Below are 18,505 nucleotides of genomic sequence, written 5' to 3'. Positions count from 1 at the left end.
AGAAGCAAAGGTCTGAACTACTGTAGCTCCAGCCCAAATCTGGCAATGCTGCTGCGAACCACGGGTAGACGAAGCATAGCAAGGACTGGCTTTCTGCATGTCCCCTTCCACAAGTAGCTCAGGTTATGCATTGAGATGATGACCAATTAAATCTGAGCCAATTGCTTATTTCAGGTCGGATGAGGTGAAGAATACCCACTTTAGGTCAGATAAGGTCAAGAATATTCACCTTGACCCCAAAATAAATCCTTGCCATGCTTGCAGGAGATGTGGAAGGAAAAGGAAAAAAATAATCACCAAGGAAATGTTTCATTCAACAGAATATTTTTCTTCTTTTTTCTTCATTTTTGTTGTTTTTTTGTTTGTTTATTTTATCATAAAATGGAGGAGGGTTGTTATATGAAATATAAGGTCATTGCTAATGGTAACAGCCAGATTGCTGTTTATGTCTTACTCTTCAATATAGCAAAGAATCTCTTCAAATTCCACAGTCCTGGTCCACACAAACAGGAGTCTTTGGCCAGATGGCTTCATAGACTCCTCTTGTGGATAATCAGACTTTATTGGGGTGGTCACTGGTGATGTTGGCCATACCCAAGGACTTATAAATTATGCTTGAACTTATATTGAAAGTACTGAATCTGTTTTCAGTCTGGTGGAAATTCTCTTTTGATGTTTTATAGGGACTTCCAGGACCTCCAGGGCAGAAGGGAGTCCAGGTAAGTCAAACAGTAAGAGAAGGGGTTTGATAGCTCAGCTGAAGGTGTCTTAAATTTCTGTAGGCACAGTCAGGTGTGTTCATGGTGGGGCCAACAGGGAGTCAAGTGAGCACTCCTGGAGGCTCAGAATCTCCTCTCTGTTTTTTCCTTCTGCTTCTGAACTGAGTTTTGAGTTGGTTTAAGGAGTGTATGGAGGAGAACAATGAGCATTGCCCCAGCTTGTTCACTTTTTGTCATCTTGCTTTGCAAGGGAACACAGGATTTCTGGGTGCTCCAGCTCTGGGTGTTACTATGAGTGGATTACAGCCTTTCTTGTGCTATAGCCACTGAGCGCCACCAACAGTGATGCCAGTAGACTGAGTGCTGAGGGAGATGTATCCCACTGCAGAGAAAACTAGAAGACCTTACCCCTGACTCTCCAACCATGTCTTCTGCCTAGACCTATCACCAGGACAGACTAATGCATCCTAGATGATACTTTGATGATCAAGGGCATGCACTGCTGGTTTATTTCAGAGTAGCATTGGCAGCATTGATTTAGAGACAAAAGATAGAAAGACAGCTTTATAGTCCCTAAATTGGGGTCATAGCACAGTCATGAAGATTCATTGCTGTCCAAAGGTCAGTCCTTGGTGTGTACAAGCACAGGCTAAAGCAGCTATTTGCCAACTACCCTTTTCATAAGAATTATCCTTCAGTCTCATTCCTGGACCCAAAACCTACTGAAGAGGGTGGGATTCTGTCACAACCTTCACTGAGTTTGGGATTTAGCTTATATCCCTGTCGGGCATTTTATGATACATCATAGGCAATACCATTTCTTATCCCATAGCAAGGCTAACATTATCTTGGTTTGGAAGAGGCCATATGAGCCTCTCCTTTAAAAGGGAGACTCTTTCCTCAGTAAGAGAGTACTTCTGTGATTTCTTTTTATCCTCAGGTTTTGGGACCACCAGGCAAGAAAGGTGTCAGGGTAAGTCCATTAATTAGCACTACTTGAACATTGCCTGAAAAAGCGAGGGCTGGACTATGTTTCACTGCCTGAATCATATATCCGTTGTGATAAATGGGAGAGGAGAGGTTGGAAAAATAGCAGTAATCTTGCCCTGTTGGTAATCCTTTTGCTTTTATTAACATTTTGTGCCTGTCATTCTCTTTCTGTCTCTAGTCCATGGGGAAATTTGGTATTTCCATGTGCTAGTTTTAGGAGGTAGAGTTCACAGAAGCACAGATCCAGCCCACACAGAGAAGTTACTTTCCAGACGAGGGAGGCATTGGCATTAAACCAAAGAATACGTAAGGGAGGAGGGAACTTCTAGGGGTCTCTAGTCCTACCTCCTGCTTAAAACATGGCCAACTTCAAAACCAGGTCAGATTCCTTTGACCTTTTAGCAAGAACCTCCAATGGCAAAGAGTTCCCCACATATCTGGGGCTCTGATAGGCCTTTCCATGATGGGACGAGGGAGATTCCTGAGACCGAGCTGTTCCCTGACTGTTGGCCATATTGTACATCTGCTTTATAGTGAGGCACATATAGTTCAATTCTGCAAAGTCTTTGTGGTTGTACAGGGCCTGGCATATTTCAAACATCTTTTTTTTATTATTATTATTCTTTATAATTTATTGTCAATCTGCAGAGAAATAAAAGATCTCTCTTATCTTTGCAAGGAGTATTTACTGCAGGAGAAAATCCTCTTGGCTTTTGACTTCTGGCATTCATGAAATTATCTTCATACTTCCCTTGCCCTTTAGAGATAATGAGTTTTGCCCTTCTGTCTGAACTTGAATGTTGGAGTCACCTCCATTCATTGGTTTTATTTCCCAGACTGCTTAATAGTGGTTATCAAAATGTTTCTCTTCTTTTAGGCTCGATGATGTTGGGTAATGACCTTGGGCCTGAATTCTATCATGCTTGATATCACCCTAAAGCCACACAGCAATTCATAGTTGTGTAAAGTTACATACTTCACCAGTTGCATGGCTGGAGAGAGTCTAAATGTTGTGACAGGCTTCGTATAACAGAAGGCCAAGTACTAAGGGGAAAGCTTCAATATAATCATGAAGATGAATGGGTGAACTGATTGGATGGAAGGATGAATGGGATGGATGGATGGATTGGATGGATTTCCCAAGGGAATGGGTTTTCAGAGTGGATTGAAAGTGCAGAATGTAGTTTTAGCAAGCCACTTGAAAACGGTTTGGTTTTTCTGCATGATATTACTAGCTTTTGGGATGTCTTTATACACAGGGAGATACTGGACCAACAGGGGCCCCGGGACCACAAGGAGACAAAGGAATACAAGGAGACAAAGGAGAGAAGGTAACATACTTGCTCTTCTTCTCTGAACATTTCCAAGAGAGGGGTATGTGTGGCACATAGGGACGTGGTTTAGTGGGCATGGTGGTAGTGGATTGATGGTTGGATTAGATGTGGTCATTTCCAACCTTAGTGATTCTATGATTTATGTCTTGAGCTTGGAAGAGACACTGCATCATCTCCCTTTGCATCTTGCTTAGAACCAAGAACAAGATTGGCAACTAACTCCCAACAGTTATAGCAAGGAGAAGGAACAGGCTGGCCCTTAAGGGACTGCAAAGTGATAATGGGTTGGAGATAGCTAACAATTCATATGGCACAGGGCATACTACCAAGAATGAAGAGTGGAGTGGGCTCATGTATCCACAACTAATGAAAGGTAATGGAAGAAGATAGTAACCAAGATGTGCAAAATCCAGATGGGGAAACTGAGAAACTGGGTCCTCCAAGCCATGCTTTAGTGAAAGTGGCTCTCTGCAATAGCATCTCCTAGAGGTGGCAAGCAGTGTGTCTAGGAGGGGAGAAGGGTGTGATAACTGGAAGGTGAGACTGGCACAGGGTTTACACTATGTCACTGTCATTGATTTTTACAGGGAAGTCCAGGTTTTGGCATTCCTGGTCAACCAGGGTTGAAGGGAGACACGGGGGACAGGGTAAGTGGGGCAACGCACTGGATGTGAATAGGGAACAGCTAAGGAGACTAATCAGAAACAGTTTCTCAGTTATCTCCATGCATATGAACTCATTGGCTGTCACTCATAAGGCCAGTCATCATCAAATTAATACCACATTGATAATGAGAAGCTGAGCTATCTCCTGTCTTTCTCTCCTGTCTATCTCTCTCCTGAGAGACCTGGATAGACTTGATCGATGGGCCAAGGTTAATGGAATGAGTTTCAACAGGGCCAAGTGTCGGGTCCTGCATTTTGGTCATAACAACCCCAGGCAATCCTACAGGCTTGGGGAGGTGTGGCTGGAAAGCTCCCAGATGGAAAGGGACCTTGGTGTGCTGATGGACAGTCGGCTGAATATGAGCCAGCAGTGTGCCCAGGTGGCCAAGAGGGCCAATGGCATCCTGGCTTGTATCAGGAATGGTGAGCAGGACTAAGGAAGTCATCCTGCCCCTGTACTCAGCATTGGTGAGGCCTCACCTCGAGTACTGTGTCCAGTTTTGGGCACCTCAGCACAAGAAGGACATGGAGGTACTGGAGCAGGTCCAGAGAAGGGCAACGAGGCTTGTTAAGGGCTTGGAGAATCAGCCCTATGAGGAGAGCCTAAGGAAGCTGGGGCTGTTTAGTCTGAGGAAGAGGAGGCTGAGGGGAGACCTTATTGCTGTCTTCCAGTACCTGAAAGGTTCTTACAGTGAGAGTGGGGCAGGTCTATTCTCACTACTGACTTGTGACAGGACGAGGGGAAATGGCCTCAAGTTGCGCCAGGGCAAGTTTAGGTTGGATATTAGAAAGAACTTCTTTACAGAAAGGGTGGTTAGGTACTGGAATGGGCTCCCCAAGGAGGTGGTTGAATCGCCATCCCTGGATGTGTTTAAGAGCCGCTTGGATGTGGTACTCAGGGATATGATTTAGCAGAGGTTTGTTGTTGTGGTATTGTTTTGTGGTTGTTTTTTAAGAGATAGGCTACTGGTTAGGCTGCGGTTGGACTTGATGATCTTCAAGGTCTTTTCCAACCTGAGTAATTCTATGATTGATTCTTTGGTGCTCCCATGGTGGTGGTGTGTTAAGGAGCAGTCTGCACCCAGCTGTGGAACGCCATGCAAAACACTCCCAATTCTGGAGGAAAGCATGGAAAGTCAAAGATTATCCAGGAACAGTGTTAGGATGAAAACCAAGGAAGCCCAGTTTCCAATGGCTTTGTGTCCTGATGTGGTTTAGTGAGCATGATGATGATGGGCTGATGGTTGGACTTGAGGTTCCTAGTGATCATTTCCAACCTTTATTATTCTATGGATCAATGAAAGGAAACTTGACCTTTATCTTCCTGACTTATGTGTCAAAGTTGCAAGAATCTGGTGGTTCCCACTTGAGTTCACTAATATCTAGCGAGGGTTGAGTTTGTGCTTTCTTCTGTGAGAATATTAATAGTCCATTTTGCTTTACTCCAGCAATGATTTATAAAATTCAGAATCTTTGAGATCCCCACCCCTCTATCAAAGTCAGTGGTTTTAGAAGTGGTGAAGACAGATGCATCTAGACAACGTGTGCTTGCAGCTGCCCTTCTCTTGGTACACCATATGGTTTCTCCTTCTCTGCCTCATACTAATCCTTTCCATCTGCTAGCACCTGCAATCAAGGAGTGGCTTTGCAGCATTAAGTCTGATGTGACCCTTTAGATATGACAAAGGACCCTTATCTGAAATTTTCCTACCTCTGTCACTCTCACCATGTGACTAACAGTGTCTATTTCTGCAGGGAAACGTAGGCTTGTCTGGCAGACCAGGTTACAAGGTGAGTATATGATGCAGTGATTGCAGCACCGTTTCATGACTGATGTCTGTGTCACCCAACATAACTTGAGTCAGCAAGGTTTAATCTTTGCTGTGCGGAAAGAGTCAAAATGTGAGGGGCATTCAAAAGCTGAAGTCTGAACAGCTCCTGCTTTTCTGGAGTCTCCATGTGATACCCGGAGCCTTGCACAGGTAAACAATGACAAGATGACATGGAAAGGGGCACAAATTCTACACCGTCTTGTAGGATTTGTGAGCAATGGCTGCTTGTGGGGTCTGAATGGACCAGTTTTAAGATGGATGTTTCCATCTGAGCCTGCTAAGCAAATAAGAACACAGCCTTTCCCAGAGCAGAATAGATGCTCTGAGCCCAAACTTCAGCCAGCAGTGTGGAAGCAGTTGCATTGCCATGGTGCAATGAGCCAGCCTCGTGATGTCTAAAACGAGAGCACCATGAAACACACAGGATGAACATAACAACTTCCTTGCTTTCTTTAGGGAGAAATAGGTCCGAAGGGAGAAAAAGGTGAACCAGGATTACCTGGGAAACCAGGCGAGACCGGCCTAAGAGGTAAAGATGTAAGTAGAAGCTACAAGTCCAGGTGGATGGTTGTGCTGATATGCTCTGTGCCAAGCCAATAACCCTATGTTATGCCCTTGCAGAAGTAGGAACAAGAAACAACATAGAACCAGTCAGAAACACGCATCTTATATAAGTCTGGCTGGGGAAGAGACAAGTCTCAGCCCTACAATGACCAGCAACATAAGTCTAGTTTGCTGCCTCAAACTAGGCACGATGGGTTGTTCATCAAGGGATACACCTTCTTATTTGCTCTGTCTTTTCACAGAAAATGAGAAGATGGATCCTATATAAGGTGTTTTTCAGGCTCTGTTTTGGGGTGAACACATGGCACCGTAGTTGACTTGCTATTCTGCGTTGTGTGCTTTTGTCATTGAATCAGTGCGGCATACAAGGAATGACCGTGGTGTGCAGCCACACCAGCCCTGAAGGGCATACTTTTATTGTACAATAGATCCCTCATTCAGTCAATCAAGGTGGCACTTCCCAAGAGCTTCATGGGTGAGTTCAGGTAAACCTCTCCCATTGGTAGTCACTGAATACTTTCCTTCAGTCCAAAGAGATGAGTTGATGCCTGAGCGTCAATTGGAAAAGGACCACCAAGAGAAGACTTAAGGAAGGGGGAAAAAAAAGGAAATTTATAGTGAAACAAACCAACCTGGTTACAAGGCTAAATGTAACCTAGCATTTTTGCATTGTATTTTAGGGGGAACCAGGGAAGAAAGGCACCTCTGGGATGAAGGTAATCAGTGGGAAGTCCAAATCTTCTGGGGTTATGTAGTTGCCAAAGTCAGCAGCTTCACTCATGACTGCAGTGGGTACAGCAGTGTAGGAGAATGGTTGTGTTTAGGGTGAAGTTCCTTGTAGCCCACCATCTTTTCTCCAGTTAGTTAAGCATGAGTAAGTTGAGCAGCATCTGAAAAAACAGTCCCTTTGATTTGTTTTGAAACTAACTCCTACTTATTTTATTTTCTGTTGCCTTGCCCTTGAATTACATGAGACTATGAAGAATCCTCATTGTATTTCCTATGGCTTTATTTTGTTTCGGCTTTGTTTTTTCATCTTCTAAAGATAAAGGATACAAACAGAAAAGCTGAAAAGAATCAAATTATATTTTCTTTGGGATATAGTTCTTTATGCTCAGCAGCAGAAAGCAGATTACAACTCATGGTGGGGTCTGATGGAAATTACCCCATTTCCTCCATAAATATCAGTAGTCTGATGTTACCATATATCTTCAACTCTATTTACTCTAACGCTAGGGCAGGTCTAAAATCAACCTTAGTTAAATATAATTCAGATCACCATAGGACTGTCTTGGTACCAACTTTATAAGCATTAATACCAAAGAAGAGACATTAGCTGCTTTAGGGCCTCTGGAATAGTAGTAGGACTTGGTTCTCACCCTCTAAAATGTTTTCTCCATGTGTAAAATTAGTACTACCAGTGAAGGTTGAGGCTTGAATGAAGAAGGCTTTTAGAAGCTTCTACTCTTCTTTTTTAGGGAGAAGCTGGTGTCCCGGGAGAACCAGGAGAGAGAGGAATGAGGGTAATAATTGTTATTATCATAATTTTCTGCCTCGGTGAGCATTTTTCTTGTTTGCTTCACTTTGTGGAACTGCTGGATGTGTTCTATTTCCAATTGTTTCTCTGAATCCTTTCTCATTAGGGTCCACTTGGACTCCCAGGACGACCTGGAGAGCAGGGGATAAAAGGCGACCCAGGAGAACCTGGGAAGGATGTAAGGCAAATCCTGAAAGGGCAGTTGCACCTATGTTCAGTCTGATATCCCTCTAACAGCTTAGGAAAACACTGGCTAACATCAGCTATGTTTGTCAAGGGGACAGAGGTCTCAAGGGTGTGATATTTCTACAGACTCTATGGAAATGAGCAACTGAATGGGTGAAAGTCCCTAATGAACCTACCTGATGAGGAAGAGACTACAATTACACCCCTCATTAAATATCAGAGAGTTCCTCTGCAAGAGTGAGGGTGAATTCCAGTTTTTATTAGCTCAGCTGCTCAAGGAAGGGTTTGTTAGTCTATTGAAGGCTGTGCCAGCTAGAAGATGCTGAGACCCCTCTCCCCTACCACAGCTTGCTCTCACCCTGCCTCTCTCTCCCCTTCCTAGGGAATTACTGGAGAGAAGGGAGACAAGGGCGAATCTGTAGGTTTGCACGTTCTCATTTATAACTTTGCATGGTAGAATGTCGACTTGGTGGCTAAAATGCTGAGCTGTACCACTCACTCTTTTTATGGGGGTGTTGTATCTTCATAGGGTACGCCTGGGCTGCCTGGAACTCCTGGAAGCATTGTGAGTATTGCCTTCTTCTGCTGACTTATCCATTTGATCAGGAAAGGGATATGCCGATGGTTGGACCAGATGATCTTATTGGTCTTTCTAACTATAATGATGCTATGATTCTGTGTTGAGATTTATCATGAATTCTGGGTACTACAGGGAACACACTGCCAGAACATATAGTATATGCTGTAGAGTCCTCTTAGCCTTATCAGAAGAGACAAAGCAGTGCAGCTACTTCCTCTGCGTGTGTGGTCAAATGAATGTCACTCCAAATGGTTTGTCAGTGGTCATGCAAGAAGCTCATAACAAAGAAAAGACTAAAATCTGGCTATGAGCTTGGCCTCTGGAAATGTAGATGCACATACCAACATCGCAACCACCCTGAATCTCTGATACATGAGCAGAGAGATGATACACTGGCTCCCTTTTGGTTTGAGTCCAAACACAACATATCCATGTTGATAGTTGAGAGAAAGCTGCTACCTTTGTGCCTATTATCCCTAATCTGGGATAAAAGGTACGTGGAAATGAGACATCTTCCTCCACCAGGTTTCTTCCATTTTTTGCAGGTGTCTTCTCTGGGGAATACCATCACTCTGAAAGGTGAAAAGGTATTTTGCTTAAAAAATATTTGTCTTGAAGCTGAATATGTGATTATTTTGCATTTCTCAGATGTTGTGTAACTTCTCTACTTTTATAAGGCAAAGCCTGCGAACACATCCTAAAACTCTCAAGCTCCACAAGCAAATTCTTGCTGTTCCCACCTTCAGTAGCAAAGCTACTCCAAAATTAGTGTATCACTCTGAAGATTGCAACAAAAGATGAACATCAGCTGTCCTTACAAGACCTTCGTGTTTTTGCAGGGCAGACAAGAGTTAACCCAGTAATTAGAGGAATGCATTCATATTCTGAAGTTCATTGTCAGCCTGACTGTTTGGCTTAAAGGGAATGAGATGATTTGGATGCTGGAATGACTCCAGTGTTTTTTTTTTTTTTCTAACAAAATGAGTATATTGCTATTACAGAAGCTCCCTTGCTATAGCAATAGCTCTGCATCTGAGTGGGTATGAGGTGATTTTATCTAGTGCTTGGGTGGGTCGCAATGGAATGGATCCATCACAGATGGAAGGGGCGTTCCTATCAGTGAGGGGCGTTAATGGCATTATTTGCTGAAATCATTATCAGGGAAAAGAATAAACAGAAAAGGTCTCTGAAAAGGCATGGGGACTCCTCTTGAGGACCTAAATAGTGTATTTTGAGTGAAGAGCAGAGATACCCTGGTTTTTCCTTAGTTGTGTGAGTCAGTAAGATAGTTGGAAGAAACAGCTGGTAGGTCCATGTGGAAGAAGACTTGGATTGTTGTTAGTCTTTAGCCAGTACATGGGAAACACCATAATGTGCAATGATCACTGTGAATTTTAGAGGGGATGAAGAACTAATGTGTTCCTGCTGGCTTACAGGGAGATCGAGGGAAGGATGGTTTGAGAGGTGAAAGAGGTCCTCCAGGCCCAAAGGTATGTGCTCAGATGTATGGTAGCATCTTTGCATTGGTGCCATTGGGTTGAGTTGTCCAGAAGGGAAGAACACCTATCTCAGATCTCAGTCCTCAGGACTTTGGGTTTTTCAAAGCAGAAGTCATGAGCTGGGCTTGTAAATGTGTGGTCATAGCAATGCTGTAGTTCTACAACTCCATTTTGTAAATATACAACATTTAGGCAGGAAGATGCTGTTCAGAAACTGGATGAGATCCACTACTAGAGCCTTCCTGATGCCCTTCATTCCACCGGAATCTGTCAGTGCAGAAACCAGATTTCAGTGAAATGAAGCCCATCGCAGAGGCAGCTCAGCTTCTGGTCTCATCAGATACTCCTTCCCCTGTCAGAAGGCATCCAGAGCTGCTACAGCTTATCTGGCATTTCATCCACATCAGCAGCCTAGAATCACTCACCTGAAGACCTACATCATGCTGAGCAAGGAGACACAGACAACCATGAAGACAGCCTGTCCTTGGGACTTGCAAATGGGAGTCCATACTTAAACCTATCAGAGATATTTCACTCAGACCAAATGTGGTAGTGTGGAGGGCCACAAGGACCACAGCCACCTCTAAAAGGGACCACCAACCCTGGGAGCAGCTTGCCCATCCTCTTGTCCTCCACACAATTGCTACTCTAGTGGCAGCATTAGTGGCAGTGAAGGACCATCCAAGTTTCACTGTTTACGTATTATGAATGGCTGAGGACCAGTTTTCAGGTCTCTCTCCCTCCTTTCAATACAGAGTTTGCATAGCTCTGGTGGGAAACGTGGCTAATTCAGTACAGACCACATTCCCTCAGTCAAGGGGATGGTGCAAAGCTCCAGTCCAAGAACTTACTTTTGGTGATACTCAAGTCAAGCTCTGGTCCATTCCTGCTCTATAAAACACAACCATTGGCTGCGTCTGGTGGGGGAGGAAGGAGCCAAATTATCAGGGTGGAATTCAAACGCTTCTGTGAGCCAACAGAAGGGGATTCATTTGGGGTTGTGGAGCAGGATAGTGGCAGAGCAAGGGCCAGATTTCTGTGACTTCAGTGACTTCTGCTCATTCTCGATGCCAACCATTAATCATAATTAATGAGTTGATCTTGTTCATTTGAAGGGAGAGCCTGGTCCACCGGGAAAAGGAGTGGAAATGAAGGTAAGGAAAATACAAACTATAAAATATATTGATGTTGGGAACACCTTCCCTCTGCCTGTGTTCAGGATGTCAGAGGAGACCTTATGAATGCCCCAGGCTTAGCCATCCCCACCTGCAGGACTAACTCCCAAGTTAGAGAGGGAAGATATCACTGTGTTCAGTCCTTTGAGAAATGCCATTTGCCTCGCACCCCATGTTTCCCATAGCACTGGAGTCAGGCTCCTGCTCAGAGGGGGACGTTTCTGCTGCTCTTTGAGTCAGAGCTTTGCTTGTGTTCTTACCCTTTTTTCTTCTTACAGGATCTGGAGAGGCTTTTTGAAGAAAATGGAATCAAGGTAGGTAATGCTCTTCTTCTGATAAGATGACTGTAATAACTTCTCCATCTATCCCCGATATCTAGGGTATATATCTATGTATATCTATAGGATATCTATCTATCCTATATCCCCAGCCTCCTGGAGATGACGTGTGCACATCCTAGTCCATCACTGGCACTCATAAGAAGTCAGGGTTATTAGATTTCTCTTTACAACTTACCATGTGTATGTAAGTTCTTGGACAGCTTTGCTCCTGCTCCTTTAAGGGGTTAACTGAGGATTTGAGGCCCATGTGAAACTGAGACCTTAGAAAATACCCACTTAGACTTTGGTGCTACTGCTTGGCTTAGCTTGTACGAAGCAAGCTTCAGTTCTGCATCTTCACAACCAAGAAGAGGAGAGCCAAAGGGTCCTGTTGTGCATGTTGGTCATGTTGTCTATCTTGTTTAGCTCAAAGCTGGGGTTCCCCCTTTGCTGATAACCCACATTATACACACTTCTTAGTGTGTAATACAGCCATGGTGTCAGTCCAGTTTCATGGCAGTCAACAAGCTCAGTAATTGTAATGAGCCCCGGCTTTTAGTGTCCCATTAACTACACCCTTATTGATGAGCTCATCACCCTCAGCTCCTTATTGTAAGCCCTGGAGAAGCAAATAAGGAAGATGAGGATCTGACTTATCTAATCAAGTGTGAGGGAAATTATTTAGAATGGAGAGAGCCACTGCATAACTCCCATCAATCAGTTCCTAGATGCCCAACCCATAAGCACCTACATTTAAATCAACTGCTGGCAGTCAGGGCCAGATGCTCTGTTCCCCACTTGGAAACACCTCAGTCATCATTCCAGGTTGTTTCTTGGTGATGGGAGAGTGACAGTAAACAACTATGTGCTCTGTTGGTTGCAGCTGGCATTGTTGAAGGACCTCTCCAATGCAATCCTGCAGGAGGGGTTGGGTTGGCTGATGCAGCACTTGGGCAGCTCCAAGACCTCCAGGAGAAAGCAGGCACTTCCACACACACCCAAACACGGCGTGAGTATTTGTCATCTTCAGGAGATGGACAGACATATAGAAGGAAATGAGACAATGAAGGCTTCAGGATCACCTCAATCATCCAGCAGTTTATAGTGTTATAGTGACATGTTAATCTGAAAGAAGCTAGTGGCTCATACTAGGAAGGTCTGTTCAATTGGGGTGGGGATTTGGAGAGCAAAGCAGCTGAAAACGTGAGAAATGACCACAGGGTTGGCTTCAAAAGAAAAGGACACAGAACAACCTTGGTAGGAAGAGTTGGGGTTCCACTGAGATGCATCCTAGAATTGGCTGATGTAGTCACCAAACCACTCTTGATGATGATTGAAGAATCATGGTGGACAGGTGAAGTCCATGGTGTAGAAAGGACGACTCAGGAAACCACCAACCTGTCAGTATCATCCCTGTGCTGGGGAACATCTTGGAGCAGATCCTCCTGGAAGCTATGCTAAGGCATATGTAAGACAGAGGGGTAGTATGGGACAACTAGTATGGCTTCACCAAGGGAAGGTCCTTCCTGACCAACCTAGTGGCCTTCTACAATGCCATAACTGCAGCAAAGGACAAGGGAAGAACTACTGATGTCGTCTATCTGAAGTTCAGTAGAACTTCTGACACTGTCCCCCATAACATCCTTCTCTCCAAACTGGAAAAGAGAGTAGCAGTCAGCTACTATTTTGGATTACTAACTCAACATCCAGATGGAGATCACTGACATGTGTTGTCCCTCAGTCCTGATTCTATGGCAATGATTCTCTGATTCTATGAAATGGTGAGTAAAGATTGCTTATTACAGCCTCCATCTTGGTATAAGAAAGCCAGCAGGTGGGACAAAGACTGCTGGAGTGCCAGGGTGATGGGCAGAAATAAGCCATCAGAATCTATCTTTTTGCATTTGTGGTTCATGGGTGGTTGCTTTTTTGACGCTACAGGTTTCATTGCCAGTTGATACTTCTCATGATGTCCTGACCAGCACTGGGGTGACAGAAGAACCACAGAGTCTGGCAGTGGACATTTCACTTAGGGTGCTGGCATCTGAAGGACTCCACAAGGTGAGAACAAGCAGCAGAGTTAGTGAAATATACCATATATCATATAGATCTGTGCTCTTGTCCATCCAGTTTGCTGCAGCGATAACATTAACAGTTCACACATCTGATGCATGCCAGAGCTTCCAGCCCATGTTCATCCCTCATCCCCCATTCCCCTCCACCCAAATACAGCTCTTTCTTGTCCCTGCCATGACTCCACAACTCTCATTTGCTCAAGTAACCACGTTAATTGCTACAGATAATCTAATTGCCTACAGCTTTGGCAATTGCAAGAAACAAATAATTTGTTGTTATGGAAATTAGGAATTCACTAGTGATGTTAGGGTTTATCTTGTCCTGAACACCAGTTCCTGTGTGTTGCAATACACATCCAGGAATAAACATAGAGAGCTGTATCCAAGCTACCTCTCATAGCTGCAGGAGAAACCCTGGGTCTTAATTTGCCCATACTATACAGTCCTGAAAAAGGATAGTCTGGAAAACAGCACTGGCAGCTGCAATTGTGTCTTTTCTAATCCTCTCTTATGACAGTCAAGAATTGACTCACCATAAACCTTTGTTAGTCATGGGTAGGATATGTTGCCTGTAACTGGAGAACAAGAGATGTGGGAGTGTTTGGAGCCAGCTCATGGTGAATTTGTCTTCCTCTGTGGTTGGTTCAAAGATGGCCTGTTGTTCAGGCACTTAGGGTAAGGCAGGCTCATCCTTACTCTGCTCCAGGATCTTGCTGTGATCTTGCTTTTCCAGATCATAGCAGCCAGGATGACAGCATTTTAGGGCCTTGAGGGAGAATGAAGTGCTCACCAGTAGGTCTGTTTGCATCAGAGTTCCCAAGAAACCAAAAACTGACATACACCAGCAAGCCTGAAGCCAGATTTGGGCAGCAAATCTATGATAATAAGGGAGTTTTGTTCATCTTAGTGGTCAGAGTTTTTCATATATTTTGGCACTATCTCTGCCATTATGAATAGGGGTTTGGGGTATAGTTAGATGGCTTGGGCTGTTTGTCCAGGATGGGGTGGGAGGAGCCGAACGCTTCTTTCTAAGGACCTTGTTTGGGGTTTAAGGTAGAAGAGGCAAAACATTCACCTCTGAGCCCCTGGGCAGCCCCCTGACCCATTGGGGATCTTTGTTGGATACCACAGCCCAACATCATTGGCATTTCCCAAGTAAGGTGCAAGAGAGACCTTGGCAGCTAGGTTCTTCATGTTTGTCCTGGGCCTCTAATAAGTGGCAGTGTGGGTAAAGCAGTGTGTTGTGGATGAAGTCTGGACTTGGAAAAGCAATAACTTTCTTTGGTCTCCACAGGGTCCATCTGCTGATGGTTCTGATTCTGAGCACCAACCCTTGGGGAACACTCCTGAGTCAATGGAGAAAATATCTGAGGAAAGAAGGAGTAAGGGAGACTCAAAAGGGACAAATATCTCTCACAGCAGTGTATGTAAATGCCTGTTCAGTGACTTTTAATTACATTCCTATTCATGCTGATTAAATAGATGCAAAGGGATTACATTTTGAAGAACTTGATTAGATAAAACCCTTTGCAATACTGTGTATTCTTCCTCTATTTTGCTGCAGTGAAAAGTTAATTTAGTGAAAGGATAAGGATTTCTGCATGAATCCATTTCAGTGCCTGAAACTTTGCTTTCCATGTTGCACTCTGGTAATCATTAAGACTATGCTGTCATTCATCTCCCACCTTCTGCAGAGCTTCTCTGTGCCCTCACCACATCTAGAAGGTGATCTGCAAGGAAACCTGTCCATAGAACTTCTTGAATCCCCAGAGGAAACAGTGGAAGGACAGCCACAAGAGGACAACAGCCTTGTAGGTATTCCCCAGCAGCACTAGGTCACACTAGGACCAGTGTGGAGATCAGTGATAGACTGGAGGAGACTGGGATGTTCATCTCACACCCAGTTCTCTGAGCCTTGGAACAGCCCCCAGACACATCCACAAAGACCACTGCTTGGACATGAGGTCTGGGCAGGATGATGTTGGCCAACTGTGTCCTTTGTATATGGTCAGGGAATCCCCTAGAACCTTTGATAAATTTTCTTGGAGGTTAATTACACATTTTTTGCGGGGAAGAAAAATGACAATTACAACAAGAGGAGATTGGAATTTAACAAACTTTGTGGGTCAATGGAGACAAAGTGACTGTCCCAGAGGAAACACGTTGTAGGGTGACACAGCTCTACTTTCAAGATCTGTGAGACTTTTGTCTATTAAAAAACTGAAGAGATGAGTTACTGAGGGATAATAACAAAGAGAGAGGCTTCTTCCATGGTCAGGAGGTACAGCTAGCTGCTTTAAAAGTGCATGTTCACATCCCCTCTAAGTCATGTTATACCATTTGCAGCAAAGTTAAAGGGTACAGTGAGGCTGATAACAGCTATCACAGGTAAGCTGATGAGCAACACATTGGGGTTTTGCTAAAATATGGCTGTCTGTGTCCTTCACTCTTTATTTCTGCTTTCCCAAATATGCAATCTCTTCCAAGAGCCCATATCATGCTCAGCTTCCATCTATCAAACCCAACATCTTTTCGCTTTCATATCGATTATGAGAGCAGTGGGTCATGCTGGTAGACCCTACCTCAATACCACGTACTATGTGACACCAACCTCAGTGATGGAGAGAGGACAGAGGCACTCATCTGGTGCAGTTTTAAGTAACACACCTCAGGTTGGATACTGGTGAAAATCTCTTTTCCAAGAGAGTGATCAGATGTTGGACCAGGGAGATGGCGGAGTCACCATCCCTGGAGGTGTTCAAGAAACATGGTGGGGAGCATGGTGGGGATGGGTTGGTGGTTGGACTGGATGATCTTAAAGGTCTTTCCCAACCTTAATGATTCTGTTATTTCAATATAATACCTTCCTATGTGAGCCACTGACCGCAGTCCTCTGGGCGCAACCATCCAGCCAATTCCTTATCCAGAGAGTGGTCCATCCATCAAATCCATTCTTCTCCAATTTGATGAGCAGGATGTCATGTGGGACAATATAAAACACTTGGAGACAGGATGCTTACAGCCTGAACAGAAAAATCCCTTGAGTGTTTGCTTACAGCAGCAAGAACTGTTTCTGCTATGAACGGCATCCGATACTTCTAGGAGTAGCAACGTGGGAGGTAGCTTAAAGTGGAGAGTGTCAAGAGGAAATCTTGCTCTGATTTGAATAGTCTGATGGAAATTTGCCTCCTCTCCTATTGCAAATTACCTCCGCACAGACTCACGATGGTTGCAGCAGCCAGGAGAGGGCTCCCAGCACAAGCACACGAACAGGAGCATTCACACCTGTGTTTGTGTGCAAGCTGCAGCCTGAGCAGCGAGCATCCTTCAGCTACAGCCACAGTGCATGCAGTCAGGAGCACGCGGAGCCTGTTTCCAGCAGACAGAGAATCATAAAATCACAGAATCATTAAGCTTGGAAAGATGTCTAAGATCAATAAGTCCAACCATCAACACATTACCATCATGTTCACTAAGCCAGTACCACAACTACCCTTTCCGTGTACACCTCCAGGGACAGTGACTCTTCATTTCTAATGGGTGTATGATCCTGGCTGAAGCAGATGCTGTGTGGTGCCCCATTCTCTAAAGTAGACAGAGCTCAGACCCTATGGACCTGCACCCACCATTTATGAATTAGGCCTTCCCAAATCTGAAGCTGTGGGCTTGAGTTATGCTGGATGCTTCTCATGAGCAACCTCATCACAGTTTCACACATTTGGACTTAATAAATCAGCCAGAGCATCTTCCTCCTTAATGAAAAGGGACTGAACCCTACTGGTCTGTTTTCAGGGAACTAAATGCATCTGTGTGCCCAAACACTATGGCGATGGCACTGGGAAGGAAGGGAGGTGTGGGGCCAAAGTAGTGCTGTCTTAAGTAATTAGGGGTGTCAGTAGTTTAATTAATCCCTACATCTCTGCAGTGTCAGTTGATGAAAGACCAACACAAGCCAGCAATGTATGCTTGCAGCCCAAAAGGCCAACCATATCCAGGGCTGTATCAAGACAAGTGTGACCAGCACGTCAAGGGAAGTGATTTCACCCCACTATTCTGCTCTCATGAGGCCCCATCTGGAGTATTGCATTTAAGTCTGGGGCTCCCAACACAAGGAAGACACCAAGCTGTTATAGTGGGTCCAGAGGAGGGCCACAAAGATGACCACAGGGCTGGAGCACCAATCCTGTGAGGACAGGTTGAGAAAGTTGTGGCCACTCAGCCTTGACAAAAGAAGGTTCCTATGGGACCTTATAGCAGCCTTCCAGTACCTGAAAGGGGCCTGCAGGAAAGCTGAGGAAGGACTTTTTATAAGGGCATGTAGTGACAAGATGAAGGGAAATGGCCTTAAACCAAAAGAGGGCAGATTGTGACTAGAAATAAGAAATTCTTTACTGTGGGTGCGACACTGATACAGGCTGCCCATAGAAGTTGTGGATGCTTCCTTCCTAGAAGCATTCAAGGCCAGGCTGGATGGGGCTGTAAGCAGCCTGGTCCGGTGGGAGGTGTCCCTGCCAATAGCAGGGGGTTGGAACTTGATGATCTGAAAGGTCCCTTCCAACCCAAACCATTCAATGATTCTATGATCCCTAAGACCAAGATCAGAATTCTGCATCCCATTTGAGAAAGCACTTCTTTTTAAAACCCCCAGGGGTGGTAAGGAGCAGAACCACAGTCATTTATCCAAACGTTGGCACTTAGGGTTTACCAACTGCCCCATTTATCCCCTCTATCCTCAGGAAGAGAAAAAAACAACATGGTCCATAGGCAGGGAGCCAGGAGCAGTCCCTTTCTCCCCACAGCACAGATCTCTGCAATGCAAAGAGAGCAAAATAGAGCCGCTTGTTTTCCCGTCAGCAGCAGCTGCAATCACACATTTTACCTGTTAAAAGGTTCACAGGGCCCCAGAGAGAAGCAGTCTGTAATAGCCCAAGAAGCTTCATCTCAGAGATGCAATTTCTGGCTGGCAGGAGTTAATGGGGGAAGCAAATTAACTGATATAGAGACAGGATGAGCCCTGGTACACATGCCC

The 18,505-nt window shown here is 44.7% G+C and overlaps 1 protein-coding gene across 1 annotated transcript in view; it reads left to right on the top strand.

The window, feature by feature from the left end:
• The window catches only part of LOC140261716 (uncharacterized), an 82,040-nt gene that overhangs the window by 28,385 nt on the left and 35,150 nt on the right, over nucleotides 1–18,505 (top strand). Inside the window, exons 37-55 of the mRNA XM_072355470.1 lie at nucleotides 684–719; nucleotides 1,660–1,692; nucleotides 2,969–3,040; nucleotides 3,631–3,690; nucleotides 5,464–5,499; nucleotides 5,997–6,077; nucleotides 6,785–6,820; nucleotides 7,583–7,627; nucleotides 7,748–7,819; nucleotides 8,210–8,245; nucleotides 8,357–8,392; nucleotides 8,953–8,994; nucleotides 9,844–9,897; nucleotides 11,022–11,060; nucleotides 11,360–11,395; nucleotides 12,285–12,410; nucleotides 13,343–13,462; nucleotides 14,771–14,899; nucleotides 15,171–15,287. Of these exons, the coding sequence (XP_072211571.1) occupies nucleotides 684–719; nucleotides 1,660–1,692; nucleotides 2,969–3,040; nucleotides 3,631–3,690; nucleotides 5,464–5,499; nucleotides 5,997–6,077; nucleotides 6,785–6,820; nucleotides 7,583–7,627; nucleotides 7,748–7,819; nucleotides 8,210–8,245; nucleotides 8,357–8,392; nucleotides 8,953–8,994; nucleotides 9,844–9,897; nucleotides 11,022–11,060; nucleotides 11,360–11,395; nucleotides 12,285–12,410; nucleotides 13,343–13,462; nucleotides 14,771–14,899; nucleotides 15,171–15,287 (1,206 nt within the window). The remainder of the gene's footprint in view (nucleotides 1–683; nucleotides 720–1,659; nucleotides 1,693–2,968; nucleotides 3,041–3,630; nucleotides 3,691–5,463; nucleotides 5,500–5,996; nucleotides 6,078–6,784; nucleotides 6,821–7,582; nucleotides 7,628–7,747; nucleotides 7,820–8,209; nucleotides 8,246–8,356; nucleotides 8,393–8,952; nucleotides 8,995–9,843; nucleotides 9,898–11,021; nucleotides 11,061–11,359; nucleotides 11,396–12,284; nucleotides 12,411–13,342; nucleotides 13,463–14,770; nucleotides 14,900–15,170; nucleotides 15,288–18,505) is intronic.

This window comes from Excalfactoria chinensis, chromosome 1, assembly GCF_039878825.1.
Source record: "Excalfactoria chinensis isolate bCotChi1 chromosome 1, bCotChi1.hap2, whole genome shotgun sequence".
In the NCBI taxonomy this organism is placed as follows: Eukaryota; Metazoa; Chordata; class Aves; order Galliformes; family Phasianidae; genus Excalfactoria; species Excalfactoria chinensis.
This window is presented reverse-complemented; position numbering and strand designations above follow the sequence as displayed.